General features: G+C 32.3%; 2 protein-coding genes across 3 annotated transcripts; one reads left to right on the top strand and one right to left on the bottom strand.

Annotated features, from left to right (window-relative positions):
* Positions 1 to 6806: 6806 nt before the first annotated feature.
* Positions 6807 to 10569, bottom strand: LOC137824493 (putative E3 ubiquitin-protein ligase XBAT31). Its single transcript, XM_068630155.2, has 8 exons — positions 9501 to 10569; positions 9294 to 9353; positions 9141 to 9212; positions 8894 to 9015; positions 8652 to 8792; positions 8463 to 8570; positions 7795 to 8050; positions 6807 to 7629 (listed from the first exon to the last, which is right to left on the bottom strand). The coding sequence occupies exons 1-8, from the start codon at positions 9678 to 9680 to the stop codon at positions 7225 to 7227; spliced, it is 1344 nt and encodes a 447-aa protein (XP_068486256.1). The 5' UTR covers positions 9681 to 10569; the 3' UTR covers positions 6807 to 7224.
* Positions 10570 to 18186: 7617 nt separating this feature from the next.
* LOC137820776 (U-box domain-containing protein 13) lies at positions 18187 to 23092 on the top strand. Of its 2 annotated transcripts, XM_068625054.2 has the most exons (5): positions 18187 to 18776; positions 20194 to 20310; positions 20655 to 21107; positions 21666 to 22810; positions 22948 to 23092. In XM_068625054.2, the coding sequence occupies exons 1-5, from the start codon at positions 18483 to 18485 to the stop codon at positions 22991 to 22993; spliced, it is 2055 nt and encodes a 684-aa protein (XP_068481155.2). In that variant the 5' UTR covers positions 18187 to 18482; the 3' UTR covers positions 22994 to 23092. The 2 variants fall into 2 exon arrangements, with proteins under 2 accessions (XP_068481155.2, XP_090153135.1); XM_090297009.1 differs by having other exon boundaries at positions 21666 to 22973.
* The last annotated feature ends 1189 nt before the right edge of the window (positions 23093 to 24281 follow it).

Below are 24281 nucleotides of genomic sequence, written 5' to 3' on the forward strand. Positions count from 1 at the left end.
ATCTGACACTGAGGTGCCCTTCTCACTCGAACATAATTTTGAAAAGCAATATGAGAAAAACAGAGCCAAACATGGATCCGCAGGTACTCTTTTACCTGCCTTCAATTTTGGGATTTTCACCTCAAGTCATCGCTCTATTATATCATATCCATTTTTTTTCCCCTTTCTATTTCACCCACAATAATTGAAAAGGTTGTGGGTCTGGTCTGCGTGAATCACTATATCCATTGTTTCTTACAAATACAATTCATTTCATCTGGTGTCCGCTACAAGGTTGGAGCTTTCTGAAACCCTTTTTCGTTTTCTTCAATCAATCTATTGATTGATGTTATGGGTTGAAGGATGGATGATGTGCTCTGGGGTTAGAGCCACTGAATGTGAGGATTGAGAAGAAAATGGAACAGAGATTGTGGTCAACATCACTCATCACGTTACTTTCTGGTTCCCCAACAACATCTTCCATTTGATTATTCATCAAACTAGACACACACAGGTCGGTGAAAAGGATCACTACTTTTTTATTTATTTTATTGTTTTGTTTTGAGGTTTTGGTATATACCTGCGCCTGCGTCTGTGGTTTCAGAACAGCAGTACCAATGATCCTGTTTTCTGTCTCCGCACGCAGCGATTACTCAGAAAAGTCATGTGATACACTGACATGACTAGAACAGAATATGCCTTCATTTTTCGTCTTTTTAATTTGACCATTAACGCAAATTTATGCTTTTATGCTTCTGTGATTCATTTAACATCTTCTTAGGACATACAATAGAGTTTCCAATTAATTATTTTCTGGAGGAATCTACTGTAACAAAGCTCTAGTGCATGTTTGATGCTAATAATTATGTTTCAGGAGAACAAATATTTTTAAAAGTTCTTACTTAATCTCTCTTCTCAACAAGTACTACCACAACAATTTCTTCTTTATTTCCTCATCAAAAGTGGAAAAAAAATAGGAAGGTGGTCTTAAAAGTTTTGGACCATATAACTAAAATAAATAAAAAGTAATTTGCCCCAAATTTATAAAAAGAGAGAAAGAAATATGGAATGTAATGTTAAAGTATAACGTAGTGTGTTTGTTATATTGGATAAAAATCTTGATATTTACACATGTGATCAAGAAAAAAAGATCTGTTGAGAAATATGAAGTCCTTAAATGAATAATAATACATTTTAAAATAAGTTACAACCACCCAAATATGAGGCAAGCTTTAATGGATTTATTTTTTTTCTAATGTAAAATTTTCAGCCAAATGGATCTTTAAGGAGAAAAGAAAATCTTCTATCTCTTGTGTAGATTCTTGTTTTTTAATTACATATTTTTGAAATACATTCAAAGTTAATGAGGAAGGTGATGCATGGAAAGTGGATGTTTGAATGTATAAATTTGCTATGATTGTTGAGTGGAAGAAAAGTAAGAGAAGGTAGGTGTTTCTTGTGGCCTCACTCATGAAGAGGAAAGAGATCAAAGTTTGTAGATTATAATTTTGCCTTTAAAGGTGTAAAAATAAATTTTAAGGTTTTTTCTTAAATAGTATACTTTCATTTGATATTTATTGAAATGAGTAATTTTTTATTTTATTTTAAAATTAAATAAATCATGCATGTAAAATATAATTTAAGTACGATTTGAGTCTAACAGTTTATAAACTGAAGTAGAATATAATAAGTACAATTTGTCCAATTTAGACAAGTTTTAAAATATATTCTTTTTCTCAATTCAAGAAAATATTAAATAAGAATATAAGAAAAAACAGATTTTAATTATCTAAATTTTTCTATTTTTTTCTCAAAAAAAAAATAAAAAATTAAAGGACACGGAGTTCGAATCCTTATCCAAGAACTAAATTATCTGAATGTTTATTTATGATTTTATATTAAAGGTAATAAGATTGTTCCATTTATTGTGAAAAGAAATTATATTAATGACGCAGGTGTATAATTGATTACGTTATCTACATAATTAATTATGTCCAGATGTATTATAGTTTATTCACCCTTTTACATCACTCTCTTCACAAAAGGATACAATCTTATTATTTAATGTAATTAATTTTCAATCATAATAATTACTAGAATTTAAATTATATAATTAAATTGTTTATATACCAATTTAATTGTCTAAAAACTTAATTGCTCGCGAAACCACTCTAATTTTCATTGGCATAAATTTTGGCCACTCTTGTTTACTCATTATTAGTTTTTTTTACTTAGTAAACTTTTTATGTAACAATTATAAAATAAATAAATATATAAATATATAACTTTAATTTAATAAATAAGTATTAAGTGTTTTTTATTAACTCTTCTTATTTTGAAATGAAGAAAATCACATATAAATGAATTAAAAGTGGAGTAAAATAGTTGATATTTTCTTAAAGTTAAAATAATAAATAAATAAATGATATTTACTTATATCTCACACATACAACAAAGGATATATTTCTTTCATATTTTACTTCTTTTCTTCAATTTATCAACTTTTAGTTTATGGGTTAGCAACGGACTGTTGTCAAAAGGTTAAGAAATTTAACCTACAACTTTTAAAATATCAATTGAACGAAATAAGTTTTTAGAAAATATATTCAAATAAAAATTTTCAATTTATTTCTCCTTCTTTCCTTCCTTTTTCACCTCACGCCTTATCCGTCCTATATACTTATCAATTAGTACATGTAATATATTTTTAGTAAAAAACATTGATGATTTTTTAATTTCAAATATGAACACTTTGAAAAAAAAAAATGCAATAAAACGATGTTAAACTGATAAAAAAATAAAAATAATTTTTGTATTCACCATAGTTAAATAAAAAACATAATATGAAAATTATTCCATTAATATAATATTATTGAAATTAAAAATATATATTAAGATAGTTGTAACACCCTACTATTATAACATTCTAAAATTTTAAAATATGTATATCTACAAAATCATATGTATTGTACTAAGGAAACATTTACACATATAAATTATTTTTATATACATAATTATCTTCTAAACGTTTTTAGTGTTTCTCTTAACACCTGCATTATTTTATACTTCCGTGTATATATATATATATATATATATATATATATATATATATAATTAAGGATTAACTAATATTATAAAATTAAACAATATTAATTACATGTATATTAATATATTACTCAAATTAATCAAATTTGCAATCACATCTAAAATTTCAAACATTAATGTTTTTTTTAACACTCATGCTTTTGATTTTTGAAATAATGATTTTAAGGACCTTCCAACACAGATTAGCACTTCACTTTTTATAAATATATTTTCTCGTTATCTCATAATTTTTTAATCAACTTGATGAAATTAACAATGAATTTAAGATTTTTTTTCTTAATAAATCTAATACTTAATAATCAACACTCAATAGACCAATATCTTCAAAGATATCTCACCATCAACCACACCCATAAAGATCATAAAAAAACAATATATTTTTTATCTTTTCTCCATACATATCTAATGCACGTAAAATTTGTCCTATAAACATAATTTTTCTCATAAATTTCAATAAATAATATCACTTAAGTGACATATTCTTTAAGAAGAAATTCAAAAGAGTTACCATTAAATATCTCATACTTTATCAACTAGAGTTATACATTTCAATTCAATAGTTTCAATCTAATTCAACCAAAATCATTATTTCTATTTTAAAACTTTTAAACTTAAATCAACATTCTATATCGATCAAAACTAAATCTTAACATTATCTTTCAATTCCACACAAAATCTAACATCATATTTAAAAACCACAATAATTGAAATTAACATCATCTTTCAATTGCACACAAAATCTAACATCATATTTAAAAACCATGATAATTGAAATTCATCAAACTTAGTACTCCTCTTATCTATATATGAATCTTTGTTGCTTCCTAGCTAGAAGAAAAACAACAAGCTTAAGTCAAATTAGAAAAATTCCAACCTACTCCTAGATATTATGATTAACAAACAAAACAAAGAAGCTCAGATTTTACATGCTTTAGCATTTTAATGGAGTGAATTGTGTAGGACACTTAATTATGATTCATATTATCTCTGTACTGAAATAGTAGTAGTAGTATTCCTGATGCTGGAAACAATCCTCCATCCATTGGTCAATTTGATGCACTAGAAAGAATAGATTATAATGAAAATAGAAAGAACAAAACCCCCCCTTATCTGCCAAGTTAATGAGCTTGCATTGATTAGCTGAAACCATTAAGAAACAACAGTGATGAGTTGTGAATGACACTATTTCACCAGTCCATCACTTCCAGGCAGAGAATACAAGGCATCAGGGTACGGCTACACATGGTTTGACTCCCTTGCAAATGTATGTGTTTGTGTGGACAAGCTTCTTGTGCTTCACTCAGGCCATGTTTGGTTCTCAGTTCTGAGTTCTCAGTTCTGAGGTTTCGACTTTTAATGTTTGCTGTTCAATGTTCTGGGATCTTACAGAATCTAAGACAATGACCCTCCTTTCGTTCACTCTTCTCATACTAGTTCATGATACAGGCTTTCCTTATTTTTTATCATCAAGGAATTGGAAAGATAAAGTCTTTTCAAATATTAGTTTTATACATATTTTACTTTTTTACAGTATTTCATTAACAAGTAACATTAATGTTTCACTTCAGATTAGCTGACTTTATTATAAGGTGTGAATTATATTTTAATTTTAATTGATGTATAGTATTCAACAACAAAAATATAGTAAAGTAACAACGCCAAGAATATAACGGAAAATCCAAAATTTTAATATTCTCTTTTTAGTTTTCAAGTTAAAGGTTGGAACACCAATATCTTTAAAGTGATTTTTTTTTTCTAATTTGGCATCGTTTTAAAGTTGTTTTAAGTATTAAACATGACTTTTTGATAATTTTTCCTAGACTCTATTTAGATTAGTGATAAAATTGAAATGTAATAGAACAATAGAACAAAATGGATTGGAAAAAAATGAATCAAACTTGACACTCTATTGTTAGAATAATTTATAAATAAATATTTTATTACTTGACACTCTATTGTTACTTAAATCACGAGACTTCTTATTTAAATTCTGAATCAAATATAATAATCGGATCTTATACTTTTCTATCCAACTTTTTTTTCCAGATTCACTTAACCATCAACACTACTATTATTTTAATAACTTTTTTATATTATTTAATTACAATTTTCTTTTATTATATATATTTTTTCCTAAAACCATCACATTGTATAGACTTTAGGGATCTCAAAGTATATCTGTTTTAAATAAAAATAAATATATCATTGATAGGCAAGGTTTCAATTAATGCAGAAAGAATATTAGAAATTTTATTGCTTTGATAAAAAGCTTAAAACCAAAAGAATATAGAAAAAAGTTGCTTGGATACTAATAATATTGTTAAGAATGCTGAATATTAATATTATTAAAAATGAATTTTAAGTGTAATATAATTTTATAAAATTAATATCATAAAATATCATAACATTTTAAGTCGATGTGTGATGTGCCGTGACAGAAAGACAAATTCAAATGACCTAGTATATCACATCATTTTGGAACATTTATATGTTACGTAAGACGTCATTACTGGTACGATGACGTACTGTTGAAGGCTGGGACCAATCCACCCAAAAGATAATAGATCTAAATAAAATCAAGAAAAATATTAAAAAAAACAACCAAATAAATCTTACTGTTTTAAAAAATTAAATTTTCTTTTTCTGATATAAATGTAACGAAACAATAAGTAAGAGCAGGTATATTTGTCTCCAATAAGTGATCCTATAAGAAATTTCCAAAACAGTGAAAATTGAAAAAGTCTAGATTATTATGCTTTTGTGATGGCTGAACGTACTTTTTGGAAATTTGGATATTGATTGCTGTATACGATCAACGCATCGCAGCTCCCCTTTTGAGTATTATTGGTTTTCATGTCATACCTGTCACGTTTCCACCACTCACATTCATGTGAATTTGCAACCCCGTCGATTTCGATCCAAATGGGAAGATTACGAGATTCTTAATTATTTCTTTTTCTTATTGTAAGCAACCAAACAACAATGGTGCATGTGATCGTCACCCATTACTGTAGTTATTCGTGCAAGTTTAGCAGAAACCAATGCTTATGTCTACATTACAGTATACCACTCTTACATAATTATTGTTTAAAAACACATCGTATATTCAGAACAAATCAATAACACAGGTTTAAGACATAAAAATAACTGTGCTAAAATCTGACGTATCCAGTTAAATTAAACTATTTGTACTTTATTCTATGAAGTAACATAATTATGAAAAGATACTAAATTCAGCTTAGTTTCATATATTTGGCATATAAAGTTTGTTAATACTCAAATATACTCATCAATTTTTACTCCATACACAAAAGTATCTTCCAGTATTTAAGATCTGAACTGGTATTAAAACAGTTTTGTCCAATAGTTCTTCATCAATCACATAATTTTCTCTGGGGTGGGATTGAGATGTTGATTATGGTGAAGGGAATGCATGACAGGACTTCTCATCCTACTTTTCTGCTAACTGCCAGTACGTGTCTATTTCAGTCCAAAAATTATTAGAAGAACACAGTTGTTGATGCTAATCAGTGCTCAGAGTTATTGCACCAATGATGCTAATTCTGCCCCTCAACTTGTTATCTAAAAGGCCAATGAGGTGCAAGTGATCCTGACACATGAACTTGTCCGGATTGTGTTATATTAAATGTAAGGTTCCTCTTGTGCAGTGAGTGCACAATTAAATTATTCAGCCTCCGCAGACACAATCACATGCCAACCAATTAACACCAAGCCCTTCTGTATTTTATTGTCCATTTCGGTATAAAAGAAACAAATCAGAAGCAAATACACATTACATTTTCATATGATCTTAGACTCCTATTTTTTGAGAAAAAAAAATCTCATTTCAATCACGACGCCCAAAACCATCGATGCTGGCGATGCTTCTTCTTTCTCAAGTAACAACAATGATAATATTACAATTTACAACATGACATGCAGCTTTTCTTCACCCAACCAACCTCAACTTCAATCATAATCACTTTACTTAGTTTCCGATAATAAAATGAAACCTTTCTCCTTTACTATTTATATTTTTTATTTTGCCTTGCTGGTCAAGCAACTTGTTACCATATCTTCCCAAGGAGTAATGATTCTTTGTTTGATAAGCACAAACATCATACCAAGAACAGCATCATATCACTGTTGTTTATCATCTTCCCACTCATTTTCAGCAGCAATTTTTCCGGAGCTGCGGCCACCCATCTTTCCAAATGAGTTCACACTTGATAATCCCTTGATGCTGCTGCTGCCACCCTCGTTCATGGTTCGGGTTTTCCTTGACTTGCTAGGCTTGGAAAAAGTAATGTCAACACCATCTTGATCAATGTCATGAAGGCTTTCTTTTTTCACAACCACTAATCTTGCTATGCTGCTTCTGCAGAATGGACAAACTGGTGGGACAATACGAGAAGTAGAAGGGTTAGGCTTGTTGTGACAACACAGGGCTAGTGTGCATTGTGCACACATCTGGTGACCACAGTCTTGCACCTCAATTGTGCACACTTGCTCAAAGCAGATGCAACATAATTCCGTCTCGCTAACCTGAAATATCAAAATTAATTTAGAATGCTGCTACATTTTACAAAACTAAAATCCAAATAATTAGACTTCTATACGTATGTTTCCCTAAATCAATCCAATGACGCATGTAAAAAAATAATAGCAAACTCAAAAAAGTTAGTGTGAATTCAAAGGGTGTCTAATTACCTCAGAAATGTTGTCATCTGTCCCATCAGAGTGTGCTGGAGATGGAAGAGAGTAATCACTCCCTTTCAATATGTTTTTCTCCCTTTCCCTGTTTGCGTTCATCAGGGCCTGCTCTAATAATTCTTTGGCGTCTGGATTAAGCTCACTGATCACCTTCAAAGATGATGGCCATACAAGAGGCTCAGCAGACGAAAGATTCAGCAATGCTGCACATGCGTTGTGTCTATGTTTAAGAGCAACTACATAAGGTATACGCCTGCTTAAACACAACATAGAGTGTTAAGGCAAATTCAGAAATTAATACGATAATCTAAAATATCACTAATAAATTTTTTATCAATAACTCATGTTGCAAGATGAGGGGTAAGTAGTTTAAACTGAAAAGTTCCCCAGGATCATAGGCATAAGAAGAAGAACTCAATTGAAACACACAGTTAGTAAGTAAAGGTTTTTTCCACTACCAACTAGTCCAATATACCATGGCATTAGGAATCGTTGACTTTTGCATAATTACTTTTGGTGTTATATTATTGGTGGATGGTTATCAAGAGAAAACTCAAACAATAAATTGGATTAATACAAGACGAGGGCCCACCAAGACAAGTGTGAAATTAAGAGAAAGATGAATCAATTTGTTTGTATTGCAGTGATTAAAAGTAGTAGTTTACCCAGAGGCATCACGTTGAAGGCGATCTGCACCCCATGCCAACAGTTCCCTGATGCAATCCAAGGACCCCCCTTTGGCTGCAAGATGAAGAGGAGTGCTCCCAGGACAGCTGCATATAGCAATTTATTATTCCACAGAACAAATGAATAATTAATACATCAAATTGAAGCCTGTCACAAACCCCACTTACCCATATCTCCCTGTTGAAGCAGAAACAAGAGCTCCACTGTACAATAGAATATGTACACATTCAGGCCGTCTTTGACGGGCTGCCAAGTGCAAAGGTGTTGCACCCCTTCCATCTCTAATATTCACAAACCGAGCAAACCCCCTGCAATCAATTCTATTACTTTCTTCTTTTAAATTTGTAAAAACCAACATAATCAATCAATCAATCAGGAGGGGTGCCAAATCAGGAAAAAAAGAACCAACCAAGAAGCAGCCACAGGACTAGATTGAGCAGCAGAGAGAATTGCCTTAAGGCAAGAAGAATGGCCATAGTAAGCTGCATAGTGCAAGCAGGTCCTTCCATAACACGCATCAAACATTAATACCTGAAATTTTTTTAAACTCGTTTTCAATAAAATATATCCATTCTAGTCATAGAACAAGTACTCGGGATTCTATTGGCAAAACAAAAGCATCACAAGAAATTTTTCAAATTTGAAACTTCCCATACATTAGCACCAGCTTCGAGGAGCTTTTCCACACAGGCGATCTTCCCGTGCATTGCAGCCAACATAAGCGGTGTCTGAATCGTTCAAAACCCAATGAACATTAGTACAGCAGCATTTAAAAAACAAAATCCCAGATTCAATAGAAGCCAAGTTACCTGCTTTTGGCGATTCAACGCATCCGGATTCACAGATCCATCCAAAAGCCAAGATAAAACCTGCAGCAATTGGCAGAAAAGCAGAAAAAGGAAAAGAAGATAAGCATAGAGAGATGTATTTTAGGTGAGGAGACGGGGAGGGAATTTTGAGCGAATACCCAATTGGGAAATTGCGTGTGAAGAAATGGAAAAAGGAGAAAGGGGCACCTGGATCTGGCCATTAGCAGCGGCAATATGAAGAGGGGAGTGGTGATCATAGACAGTGGTGTGGTTCATGAGAGAAGGGTGTGTGTGTAACAAAGCTGCTACAGTGTCTAGGTCCCCATGCTGCACAGCACGAAATAGGCCATGCTCATGGCTCCCTCTGCAACTCAGCCCCTGACCCATCACTTTCTCTCTACCACCTCACCTCACCTCTCCTCCCTTTCCTGACTGCGCCACCTTGATTGATTCCTCCACGTTTTCAATTCCACCTTTGTTCCCACATTTATTGAGTTGGAGTTTGCAAAATGGCTAGGTAGTGAAACAATGAAAGAGAAAGAGATAGAGAAGGGTAGCTATGTGTGTCAGTGATGAGCAGTTACTGAGACTGACTTGGCTGTGGCATCAGACAGATTCCCGCAAAAGGGTAGGCTCCAGCATCTCCAAACTCTCAAACCAATATCCACCTTTTGTTCCTCCAATCCAACGCTTCACGTTCAAACTTCAAACACACTCTCACAAACAAACTCCTTAATAACTCATCTCTTTCAATCTAATGTAACTCTCCTTTACTATTATTCACCACTAAACACCTCACCTTGAACTTCGAGTCTCCATTTTTATTTTTACTGCAACTCCTATTCCATGCTTCGCTCCTAATGGCAAAATTCTTCATCCCATCATCTACTTTCAGTCAAAACCGTAACCTTCTTTCCTCCATCATTACTCCTTACTCTGTTTGCGGTAAATCTTTCAATTTCATCTACAACCATTTTTTTTACTTTCTCTTTCTGTAAATCATTCTACTTTCTTCTTTTACATTCATATACTCACGTTCAATCTATATTTATTGTCAAATCTCTTTCAATTAAACTGCTAAGAATAATTATAATAATTCGTTTGAACTGAGATTTCACGTTACAACAAAGACATTGCTTGAAGTAACAAATACTCTTCAAACGAATTATCGTCAACAATGAAACTAAAGCAAATTTCACTTTATTTTTTAGAAGAAAAAGAACACTTTTCTACAACATTCTTAGTTTAGTGGTGGCAAAATCAAGCTACCAAAATCAAATTTGAAAAGAAGGGGAGAGTGTTTTGCTTTTTAATCTTTTTGCACGAAATAAAGCACGAACATAGTGTTTAAGTATGGGCCTTATGGGGTCCATAAAAAGCCCAATACGGAGGCCCACGATAAAAAAACATGGGCAGCACCGAATCTGACTAATAGTCTAAAACAAATGTCTTCTGTCTTTCTCTCTTAAAACAAAACAAAAATGCTTATATGAATAATAGATAATTTTGTTTTTCTCTTGAATACACTATTAATAAAGATTTAATCCTTAACTGAAAAGATATTGGTGCATTGGGGGAAAAACCCTAATCCTTGTATAAACATAATGATAATCGAGGCCCAAAATTGAATGTGAAACATTTAAAATATCCACGAGCTTGAACTATATAGCCACGTGCTCACTTTAATAAATTTATGGTATGTCAGGTTTGGAAAAGAAAATTTAAAAAAAAAGAGTAAAATGATAATAGAAAATGAGATACTTTTGCTTTTTTTTTTAAATATAGTATTAATGCTGATTATTTAAATAAAAACAATGAATAACATTGTCAAGGAGCATATAATCACACGCAGTACGAATAGTTTTCTCTCAACATAATTTTGTAAATTGTTTGATCATATAACAAGTATTATATATATATATATATGAATGACATAAATAATTCATAAATAAAAAATAGATACAGTAAAATAAGGATGTTTCAGTCTTCTTCTTTTTTTATAAAAAAAAGCAATTCAGAAAACTTTTTTTTTTGTCTAATCATCTAATTATAATTAAAAGTATGTCTAATAATGTAAGATTCCAAAAATAATTTTTAATAGAGTTTAGGTTCATAGCCTATTAGAAGTAGAAGGCGTTCTAGTGGGATCCTCACATACAAAAAAAGATTGCAGTCAGTTTGATAAGGATCGAGTGGCATTGCTTCTTCAGTCCAAATCAAGGAATCCCTTAAATAGGATTCAAAATGGATCTTATTCTATCGTTGATAAGAGATTGCGAAAAACTCATATGTTCCTTTCATTATAGTATTTCTGAACAAGTTATTGGATAACAAACCTAAGGATTTTCTTATTTATGATAATGACCATATTGATGATAATGACGATATCGACCGTGATTTTGATATAGAGTTGGAGCTTCTAAATATGATGAAGAGACTAACTATGGATATGATGCCAGAAATAGATCGATTTTATATCACCTTTTGTACCGTCCCGTCCCCGGACGTTGACTAAAGTCAAAGTCAAAGATACGGCAGGACCCTGTGAGGGACCCGAAGAAGGAGGATGTGGCGTCGCCAAGATGAGGCGTCGACAGTAGAAGGGTGTCGCCAGGATAAGGCGTTGATGGCGTCGCCAATATAAGGCACTGATGGCGTCGCCCCCGATATCCACGGGTAGGAAAGACTGTGGAGGGGACGAAATCGCCAGAAGCTAAGTTAGAGGGGAGAGAAAGATGGCTTCAAGGCCATAGTTCCAATACCAGTGGGGAGTATCCTGACTTGGGATAGTTACGACCCAAGAGAGGGTCATGCCCAGGGATGAACCAGGTGCATGGTGCGAGAGGAAGGTAGATACACTCCCAGGGTGAGTGGCTGAAACCTGAGGAGCATGAGTTGGCACCCAGAATGTCACCCCCTGCGCCAGCGGCACTTCGAGAAGGGGGGAACTCACGCGACAGAATGTCCCTAAGATTGGGATACGGCGCCGTGAGGCCCTCCACGTGTGATAGTAATCAAGTCAGCGAGAAGTTAGCAAAGGCAGTAAATGAGGGGACATTAATGATTCCCCATCAGGTATGTTTTTATTCCAGTTAACGTTTCAAACGCTTTAAAAACACTTTAAATGTCTCCATTAAAAGTTTTAAGGAAACGTGTTGAATGCGCCTTAAAGCGCCTTAAATGCACTTTAAGACGTGTTTAATGCAGGGTGGCATTAACAGAGTTTTTGATCGGACCTTTGGCAAATTTTTCCCAGAACACACTCTAGGTGTTTGCTCGAGCCCTAAGGCTACGCACGAGGGACTAGAGAAGGATTGTTTGCCAGGACCAGAAAACAACACACAATATACAGTTCTTTACCACCTTCAGAAGTGTCTTTCACGGTGCTTCGATACGAAGGTGCAGAGTTTTGGTGTTTCTTGTTAGCTGACTTGAGCGTCGGAGTGCAAACGGCCGCTAGGGCGCCCATTTATTTACTTTTTTGCAGGTGTTCGCAGATTACCAGAAAGGGGTGACCTAGCAGACGGGTAAGTTTGTACAGAAAGAAATACCCAGTTCAACCGGCAAGAACACCTTTCACTTCGAATTAGCAAAATCAATGTCTCCCAGCATAATATGAAATTTTTCCTTCCTCTCCTTTTTACCTTAACCAGCAGTATATTATATTCAATATTATACCTTTAATTCACCAAAAGCATTAGGGTTGGTTTAATAAATAAAAAATAGCATTTAGGTGCACCTCAATTAAACGAGGTGGTAGGAATAGTAGTGGTCATAGTTTGAATCCACTATCTGAGTTAATGTTGGGTTAGTCAGGTTTAGATATTAGTAATGAATTTTCCGTAATTAAGTTAGATACATTATACTTTTACCTTGAAGTTTCTGACTTTTTTTTCAATTTTACATTTTTTAGTCTTTTTCCTATTTTAAATTTCGTTTTGTTAAATTTTCATTTTTAAACAAAAGGTTAATTAAAAAAAAGTATCCCATGAGTTTTAAATTTTGAAACCCTTTCGGCCCAGTAATCGTCAACTACATAAACGATGTTTGTTTTTAAGAATTTAGTTTTTGAATTATTCAACCCTTAAGCACTTTTTTCCACAGGAAACAATGGATTTAGTACAATGTTAGAAAGAGTTTTTAAATTTTAATATGAAAAAAAGTCAAATCAATCTAATTAGGTTGAATTAAGTTTATATAAACAACTTTTATCTTGTTATAACATATAAAAGATAATTAAAAATTAAGTTAAAAATAAGAATATTATAATTAAATAAAAATGAAATGTCCATGCCAATTAAAATAAATAAATAAATAAATAAAAATAATTAGAAGCAGAGTTAAAAAAGTGTTAAAATTATATTTTAACACCTTTCTCGTTAAAGTTTAAAAATGTATGAGATAGATAGATAAGACTATACCCAATTATAGTTTAAATGAAAAATATTTTCCTAAAATGTTAATAACAATGGAAAAGTTTATGAAATTGAATCAACATATTATGTATAGATACATATTAAAAGGGAACTTCAAATACTTTTTATTATTCTTCTATCAAACCAACTATTAATAATAGTTATTTTCTTATGTTATAAATAGTATATAAAATATTTAACTGTGATATATTAATTAATTCATTTGGATCAGTCTTTGAAAACTTGATTTATCTCATGTGAACTTCAGCTTCAACTGATATAACATTAATAAAATTAAATTTTATATAAAAAAATCATTAAATCAATAAGTTATTATTTGATTTGATGAAAAAAAAGTGATTTATTTATTGTGTTTAAAATTTGGAGAGACCCTTGAAGTGTACCTGGCATTATTAGGTATTGTACTATAGTACCTCTCAATTTCATCCCCTCCTTAAGTCAAGTGGACCCCAATTTATTTTACCAAACTTATTTATTTTTATTTATTTTAATTATATTAAAAATATCCTTCTATTCAAAATCCAATACTATTTTTTTTAACTAAAATAAGCATGGTCACATTCAATAATGTTTGTTTACTAAGAAATTAATCCTTAATCATTCATTTTAAAAAACTAAGAGAGAAAATTGATTTTGATAAACTAGTCCTTTGGTTTCGAAGAGTAAATGATTGTAATTTTAATTTTATGTTCAAATTTGATATTTAGTGTTTTTTTACCACAACAAAATTGAGAAAATAATTAAATTTATATATTATTTTAATGTATAAGCACCACATCAGCAGTCAAAACTTAAAAAATACACATAAAATAAAAATATAAAGTTAATATATTTACTAATTTCGATGTAAAATATTGATTGATTTTTTGTAATTATTTAGATATTGTGGTTTGGTGAAGGTGTTAGAAGTTTAAATGTGATTTTGAGTACCACATTGTCTGAGAAGGAATCACAAAATCTTTGACAGTTCATTCAAATAACTACTTTGACTTTTTTTTTTTCTCTGTAGCTTAACTCAATCATCCTCTATTGGGTCCCACAGAGTTTGGCCGCCCTACCAAATTTCCTTCCCCATGTGCTACCTTCCATTAATTATAACCCATTCTTATCTAAAACAGTTTCAATAAAGAGAAGTGCTAGCAAGAAACATATTTTTAATAAGAAAATTGTAATCGATTTTTTTTTTTTTAGATTTGAAATGTACAATACTTCAAGTATAATTTAAATTTATTAAAAAATAAATTTTAAATATAATTTAATAAAATTAATTTATAAAGTAAATTTTATTCTTAAATTTCTTTATTTAAAATTATATATTTATAAATAATATAATAATAAATATATAAAATTAATTTTTAAAATGAAATTTACATTATATATTTATAAATAATATAATAATAAATAACCTGCGTAACTTTATAAAATTAATTTTTAAGATGAAATTTGCATTTATATATATAATATAAAATATTGTTACTTTTAATTGATGTAGAATTTCGAATTGAATAAATTTGAAGTTAGAATAAATTATAATAATATATAAGAAACAAAAAAATTTAATTAATAAATTAATTTTTGAAATTACGTGAATCACTCAAATTCATTTTTAAAATAAATAAAATGACAATGATCAATTTGAAGAAGTTTTTATAATTTAAGAAAATAAAATGATGGTTTACTTATTAAATAATAAAAGTATTATAAAAAATATAGCACGTCTTTGAAAGACTTTTCTCCTACTTTTCATCATTCTGTACCTGTTCATTCACAAGCCCGCTAGTAAAAAACTATTGCTAATGACTTAGGATGTTTTTTTCTCTCTGAGTTTTGTCGGATTTGACAAAGTAACACTCTTACAAATTCGTGAATTGTGCAATATGTTATTTTATCGTGTTTAATGTTAATCACATTGTAGATAGACTCTTTCAAAGCAACTATCTCCATATTCTCTCTTTTAAAAATTGGGGTATTATTTTTAAAAAAAAAAATCATAATTTATTAAATTTGAGGTTGATTATAGATTGTTAAAATTGAAAATTATTTAAAACAGACAAACTGTATTACTTTGATTTGACTTAGATGTTAACAATATAATGATTTAGTTGATAAAATTGGTGCTGCAATTATAGAATTGTTGAATGAAAGTTGGAAATTATTTATAAAAGTTAACTTTATTGTTTATCTTATAAATATTATTTAAGTATTGAGTTAGTTGCTGGAACAGTGTCAAAAATAATATTTTTTTTGAGTGTAAAGTAATATTATTCTTGAGTGTAGTTATCACTTAAATGATAAAATTTGTTATTTAAAATATAGTTTGAAATTTGAGTCATAGAAATATTAAAATAATTATTTTTGTAACTATACTTTTATTGTTAAAGCAATGAAGAATTAGTGATGTTAAATAATTGTTCGATGCTTATGATATTAGTAAGAATCCTACTCTACCGTTAATCTTATTGTTTAAGTAATATAGAATAACATTCTATTTAAACATTGAAAGTAAGGAATAAATCAGTTAATTTAATCTTTTCATATTTGTATGGCTTAGACATAAAGACGATGTTCAAAATTGTACAAATCTAAGTGAGTTGTTCATAATTATGATATAATTTAATTAAAGAATCTTGATATTAGATTGTGTGATTGATGAATAATGCATCTAATTTAACATGTATTGGATGTAAGATGCTTTGATATTTTATTAATAATTAGAGTAGTGAATATTATTGAATTGTAACCTATATATGTAATAACCAGAAAAATATTATTGAATTGATAATGTATAATGTGAATATTAAATTTGAGGATCTAATGCACCAAAGATATTTATTAACGAGAGTTACTATAAAATTTTGATATCAAATTAAGAGTGAGAGTAATTAATGTGTAAGAAATTATCATAATTTAGTAGAATATTTTATAAAATCTATTTTGAATATAATAAACTGTTAAGCTAATCAAATATTATAATAAAAGTCAGTATCTGAATTCAAATTTAATACTAATATTATAAAAACAGTTAATCATAATGTAGACATATATATATTTATTTGATGAGATGAACATGCTTTTGTTATCATTAAAATATGATTTTACATAAAAAGTATTATTTTTTACACGTTTAATTAAAAGTTAACTCACTTCTCTATTTTGTTTATATTATAATTGTATTTTCACACAATAATAAATATGACTGTAGAAAACACATGTATTAAGAGAGAACTTGTGGAATTATTATGTCATAATGTTTTGTTTATATATACTCAGTTATATATTGTAATATTTATTAAATGAGAGTAAATGAATAATATGAAGTTTGTGTGCTTTATCATTTTAAAATTAAATATTATGGGATCTTACATTAAAAAGATCATTGGAAAAAATATAAAAAGGTTGTGCTTTTTTGGAAGTTACAAATTATATAACAGAGATGGAAAATTTCTATAAAAGTGTAGAAATTGGAAATGACTGTAAGATGTTAGTTTTAGAATGTGTACATTTGTTAACAAATAGCATGTAATTAAGCTAAATAGATGATGACATTGACATTGGGTTGTTTAAGTGTCACAGCCTCATCCTTGGACTGCTACTCATTCAGAAGCGCCGCATTAAGCCATCACGCTAGCTGTTCCTGCAGCTGCACCTCATGTTAAGAGAGCCATCAATTAAAATAGTAGGACATTTTAAAGACACACAAAATAAATATTTCTCACATATATAAACATAATTTATTAGTAAAATTGTACCTCTTCTAAAATTTGAAAACTAATATTATAAAAATTAGGGTAAGCAAAGTTATTTTTTTAAATAATAATAAGAATTATAGATTGTTTCTGTTAGGGATATGAGATATAGAGAACGGTTGAAGACTTTTTATTCTTTCTTTTTTCGAATAGGTTGCTAAGGTTTCACTGTGATCCTTCTAGTCTTTGTGCTGCTCCTTCGGCTCCCAGTCTCGAGTGAATGTCAAATGGGGAGATACCTGCAAAAGACACTCCGACACTTCATAAAGAGGGTTTCGACACTTGGGTGTGTACTACCTTTCTTCTTAAAATGTGCGCTATTTATATTATTTTAATAGTCTTACCTTATTAAGTCTGATTAGTGAAATGAATCACACTTATGATAATTTAGTTTCACTTACCTTAATTTGAACATTAATGGTTAAGTGTGATCAAGCCGTTCGTGGAGTCTCAGTCAGAAAGACCGAGTCTCAGTCATCTTGATCCCGTCCATACCAGAAAATAGATTAAAACGAAATGAAAATAAAAATTATAATTTTGGTACAGTTACATTATTATTTAGTTAAAAAAAGTACAACTTGTGTAATGAAATGAGAGTAAAAACATAGAATTGACCCAGCAGTCACCAACCGTCGCAGTCAAAGACTAGTTCTGGTGTCGTAGTTGTATAAATCCTGGTATTTTAGAATCACTGTTACACCGTAATTTGATAAACTGAATTAACAGAACCTTAAGTTTTGTTCAGCGCGCACTACCCAAGCCGAGCCGAGCCACTACCATACCGAACATGGTCATTCAGTCCACTCAGCTGGAGCCGCGCCGCGAGAGATAAGAAGAAGAGCGTCATGACGCGTTTTTCTCTCTATCTCTTAAAACTGCAGTGTCTGGGAAATTCGTGTCGTTGACGAGGGACTATGAGTTGCGACTTCGATCTCCGGCAATCGGCGAGGGTTTTCCACTAAACGGCGGTGAAGAGCGGGATCTGCTTGTCTCCGAGACGCGCGGCCATGGAGGGCGAGAACGTGAGCAAGGTGATTGAGTTGGTGAGCGAGGTAGCGAGCAAGGTGATTGAGTTGGTGAACGAGGTAGCGAGCATCTCGGAGTACAGGCCTCCGGTGAAGAAGGAGTACTGCAACTTGGCGCGGAGGTTGAAGCTGCTGATCCCGATGTTCGAGGAAATTAGGGACATGAAAGACCCGATCCCCAAGGACACTTCCAAAGCCGTCCTCGCCTTCAAGGAAGCTCTTGAATCCGCCAGGGAACTTCTCAGATTTGGAAGCGAAGGCAGCAAGCTTTACTTGGTTTGTTTCTTGCTCTATATTGTTGTTTCATTACTCTTCTGTTTCTGCTTTCTGTTGAGTAGTATTGGCAGTAGCGATTTTCAAGCTACACTGAGTTCATGTTAAGTTTGTCTGATTTTTTTTTGGTTTTTTAATCTTTTTTTTAATCGTGTCTCTTTTATGTGATGTTTTTTTTATCGCACTATTGTGCTGGTTCTGTGTGAATTGAGTTTTGAGGATGTTTGATTCTATGGTATGTGAAAATTAAGCAAAGAAAGCTCATAGCTGGTATACTGTTTTTTTTTTGTTTCCTGAAACTGCAAGCCTGTAACAAAGGTTTTAATTCATGGTCGTGGTTTGAGATTCTTGATATTGCTGGAAATTGCGGATTAATGCGGCTAAAATCGCTGTGGCGGATGGATCTTGGCTACAACTGTTCAAGACCTTGGATAATTTTTAGTGCTGGTTTCCTGATAGGTTTTTCGATTTGTGGCTGCACCTTGATGTGGATGTCAACGACAAGAATCCCATTCCTTTTATTTCCGATTGTTAAACAAGCTTTCAATATGAATTTGAATAACTTTTTTATGCGTTTTCTTCGTATGGTTGAGATACTTTCCTAGCTTACATGGGAAATTTAAAGATATAGGGTTGCACAAACTTTGAGCATTCCTCTTTTGAGCCGGCTGTACTTGTTGATTTAGTGTGCCACACATTTGAATGGTGATGTTTGATTTCTATGGCTGACAAGACAAGAAGCTAATATATACTGCGGATTATGTACGGCAGGCACTTATACTTTAAAACCTCTTTATTGAAATTACCATGGATTTCGAAGTCGGACTTTTACTTTGGTTTGTTTGTAGCGTTTGGTAATACTACTACATGATCCGAATATTTGGACCATTTTGTTTGGATAACCTATATCTGTTGTGCTGAGCTTTACAGAAAAAAGTTAAAAGGCTGTGGTAGGCAAAGGGTATTTTTTTTATACTGTACAAAATTCTTAGATAAATTATCATAAAAACACTTTCCGTGCTTCTGATTTTATTATATATTGTGTTTGTGAGACTTTGAAGTAGTCAAACTAATTTGGTTATATGCGACAGGAAAAAAAATTAGCAACTTACAATATTAGTTCTATTTAAAAATCTAAAATTCTAAATAATAATGTTTACTTAATATTTGTTAGTATTGTATTAATTTTGTGTTTAAATGATCACCGTAGTTCACTTACAGTTTTATAGGAGGCATTTGTGTATTCTTGTTGCTACCTGTGGTTGCTCTGGCAGCCCTGCTTCTCTTGTAAATGGGACCTCCTACACTTTTGGGTTGAATGATATGATTGGAGAAAGAAAGCATTATGGAAACATGCTTCCATTGAAATGACTTCGGCTCCTTAGATGTTTATTCAGTTGTCTTTACTCCTATTTTGCAGGTCCTTGAGCGGGATGGTATTATGAATAAATTCTACGAGGTGACAGCTCGGTTGGAACAATCATTGGGTGGTATTTCCTATGATGAACTTGATATATCAGATGAAGTTAAAGAGCAGGTATAAATATTTCAATAATATATATAATCTATTGTATGTATGCAACACAGTGATTGTTAGGAGTCCCACGTTGAGTAGGATAAGGTACTTGATGTGATACTTAAACTTTGAGACTCTTCCACTTAAAGAACTAGTCTTTGGGTTTGACCCTCCTCTTGTGCTAAAGTCCTGACAGTGATCTTACTCAACCATTATCATTTTTCAAGAAGATAAATTTGATCTATTGAACCTTTCTTCTAGTTAGCTTTTGAGATTAGAATGTATACTGCACCACTGTGGAGCTTCTTTATGTATATTTCTTTTGCTATTTACACATTCTTGTTTAATTTTCCCAATACTTTCAGGTTGAGCTGGTTCTTGCCCAGTTCAGAAGAGCTAAAGGGAGGGTTGACGAACCAGATGTTAGGTTGTATGAGGATATGTTGTCCCTCTACGACAACAGCAGTGATGCAGCTACAGATCCATCTGTTCTAAGTCGATTAGCTGAAAAATTGCAACTGATGGGAATAGCTGATCTTACGCAAGAATCACTTGCTTTGCATGAGATGGTATCAAGCGGTGGAGATCCTGGGGCACGCATCGAGAAAATAGCGATGTTACTGAAGAAGATAAAGGATTACGTGCAAACAGAAAATATAGTTAAGGATGATAATTTAGGAGGAAAAGGCATTTTTGCAAAGGTCTATGGAGTCGGGACAAATGAAAAGAGTCATCAGGCTCCTGTTATCCCTGAAGATTTTCGATGTCCAATTTCCCTGGAATTAATGAAGGATCCTGTCATCGTTTCAACCGGACAGGTATGTGCACTATATGATGCTCCGTGGAAGCTAAGTTGCAAATATTGTATAGTTGGCCATCATCATACTTGCTTGACTTGGCAAACTAAAATATCGGATCATCCTTTTAGGTGTGCTTGAATGTAAAAATGTCACAAAAGGAATCGTGTTCTAGTACAATTTTATTAAGATATCTATTTATTTCTGGAGGAGGGTCGTCTAATTTTGTTCACTAACATGAGAGGGTCATGTTATGAGAAAGAAAGACGGAAAAGAAAAATTCATTGTCCCTACGTTATTTTAAAATTCTGTGAGGCTATCGAGCTTCAGACATATTGCAACATGTACAATTGTTTTACATGTTCATGGATTTTTTTTTAAAATGCATCTTGATTGAATTTCGAAACTTGCTATAGAAACTGAAAGCTTTTCTTGATCACACACTTCTACTTGATCCATGAAATACATTTGCCACACGCTGATTCCTGTTAAACTCTATTGACATTTTACCCCTGCGATTGAGTTGTTTCACTTATAATGTTACATTACCCACTCATACATTCCAGTTCTCATTTGCAGACTTATGAGCGTTCTTGTATTGAGAAATGGTTGCAAGCAGGGCATAGGACATGCCCCAAAACACGGCAGACTCTCACTAGCACCGTTCTCACACCCAACTATGTCTTACGAAGTCTCATAGCACAATGGTGTGAAGCCAATGGCATAGAGCCACCAAAACGACCCAGCAGTTCACAACCTAGTAAATCAGCATCAGCCTACTCACCTGCTGAGCGAAGTAAGATCGACGGGCTTCTGCAAAAGCTCACATCTGGCAGTCCTGAAGACCAGAGATCAGCTGCTGGTGAGATCCGCCTTCTTGCAAAGCGTAATGCAGATAACCGTGTTGCCATTGCTGAAGCTGGTGCAATTCCTCTCCTCGTTGGTCTCTTGTCTGTGCCTGACTCTCGCACTCAAGAACATGCTGTGACAGCGCTTCTGAATCTTTCCATATATGAAAATAACAAAGGAAGCATCGTCTCTTCAGGAGCAGTTCCAGGTATAGTTCATGTGCTGAAGAAGGGAAGCATGGAAGCACGGGAAAATGCTGCAGCAACACTTTTCAGCCTTTCAGTTATAGATGAAAACAAGGTTACTATTGGATCTTCAGGAGCCATACCTCCACTAGTGATACTGCTGAGTGAGGGTACCCAAAGGGGTAAGAAAGATGCTGCAACAGCTCTCTTCAATTTGTGCATTTACCAGGGCAACAAGGGGAAGGCAGTGCGGGCTGGGGTTATCCCCACACTGATGCGACTGCTGACTGAACCTAGTGGGGGAATGGTAGATGAAGCATTAGCTATTTTGGCAATACTGGCTAGCCATCCTGACGGGAAGGCTACCATTAGAGCTGCAGAGGCAGTGCCAGTTTTAGTAGAGTTTATTGGGAATGGTTCCCCAAGGAACAAAGAGAATGCAGCTGCTGTTTTAGTTCATCTTTGTTCTGGAGATCAACAATATCTTGCACAGGCTCAAGAGCTGGGGGTGATGGGTCCACTGTTGGAGTTGGCTCAAAATGGTACAGACAGAGGCAAAAGAAAGGCTGCACAATTACTAGAGCGTATGAGCAGGTTACTTGAGCAACAGCAGGAAGTTCCAACACAAACTGAAACTCAAGCTCTGAACGAGGAAACCCAACTTCCTTTGATTACTAACCCAGATGATTCGTAAGATGCCTTGTTATACTCCGTTCATTTTGTCCCTTTGTTCTGTTTAAAGTGTTGAAAAAAGCATCTGCTTGGAGGAAAGGGTGGAAGATCACTTCCTACTCCATAAGTTATTTGTTTGTTTGTGTGATATTCAGAGATGTAATGCAAAAGGATTATGAAAGCGGCGTAAGAAGAAATTGAAGCAAATGGGCAAGGTGCGCCTGACATGGAAAGTGTATAATTGTAACATGTACTATATTCTAATCATCCTCAGATTTTAATGAAGAGATGTTTTGTTTATTCCTACTGCATCAAATGATGTTATAAAAGTCTCAAAGTCATTCATGTATTTTTTTTATCTAGCAATGTAAGCTTTTGAAAATGGTAGTCACTATGACCAAGTGCTTTTGAAATTGAATTCTTGTCATTCCAACTCCTTTTAAATAAAAAAGTTGAAATAAAAGATACCAGAACGTGTTCATGAGACATTTAAATTATGAGTATTTTTTGTTTATTAGAAAAGTAAGATTATATATATATATGAATCGGGACAGGTTAGACATGAGGATTCAGTTGAGGCCTTGAGGCCTGTGGAAGGGCCTTCTAAAAGGAAGGGTTTCATCGATTAGGCTTTTCCCCTGCCATGAAAATGGTTCTTTTTAGTTCCTATCACAGGCATCCTAGCTACTGACATCGAAACATTTTAGATGCTAATTTTAATGAACAGGAAGTGGCAAGTTCCCTCAGACACGTGCATGTCTTGTCCATATGGTAAAGCCTGAAGGGCACATGTTTCTTTGTCATGTATCGGATTCAATCTTTTGTTTGGGATAAAATAATCGCTAATAATAAAGTAGTTTGAATTTTGGCACAAGTTAGGTTTTAAATCTTTAGTGTTTGGAAGAACATACTCTTAAGGGTATATGTTTAACCAGAAATTGGTTTTTTTTTTCAGGTCCAAATTTTAGAACAATTTTAGACTATTTAAATGTTTGTAGTATGAAAATATTTGAAATATGTTATTTGGTACATGAAATTGTTTCAATTTGAGATTTTATTTATCAACGCATTGGATTGGAAGTAGTTATAAGTATGTAATCAAACTAATAATTACTTCACATAAAAAAAGGATGTATGTTAATTATTTTCCTACTATAAGTATTTGAATGCAGACAAAACTAATTTCATGAAATACATATTTAACCCAATAATATTTTATAAAGGGAACTAAGATAATATTTAAGTTAACTGAAAAGAACAATTATAAAATATCACATTCCTTGTTAAATATTATTCTAATGTTATAAGATTCTAAGCAAATCGTTAGGCTCTACAAAAAAAATCCATAGTGTATGAATTGGACTTACTATCAACCACATTTTGACACGTTGTCTATGTGAGCTGCTGCGATTTTCAATTTCATAACATCATGTGACTGCTTCAAACCATTAAAATTGTTAATATTCTAGATTTTTATTTTTCAAATATT

Source organism: Phaseolus vulgaris, chromosome 11, assembly GCF_051622355.1.
Source record: "Phaseolus vulgaris cultivar YP4 chromosome 11, ASM5162235v1, whole genome shotgun sequence".
Lineage (NCBI taxonomy): Eukaryota > Viridiplantae > Streptophyta > Magnoliopsida > Fabales > Fabaceae > Phaseolus > Phaseolus vulgaris.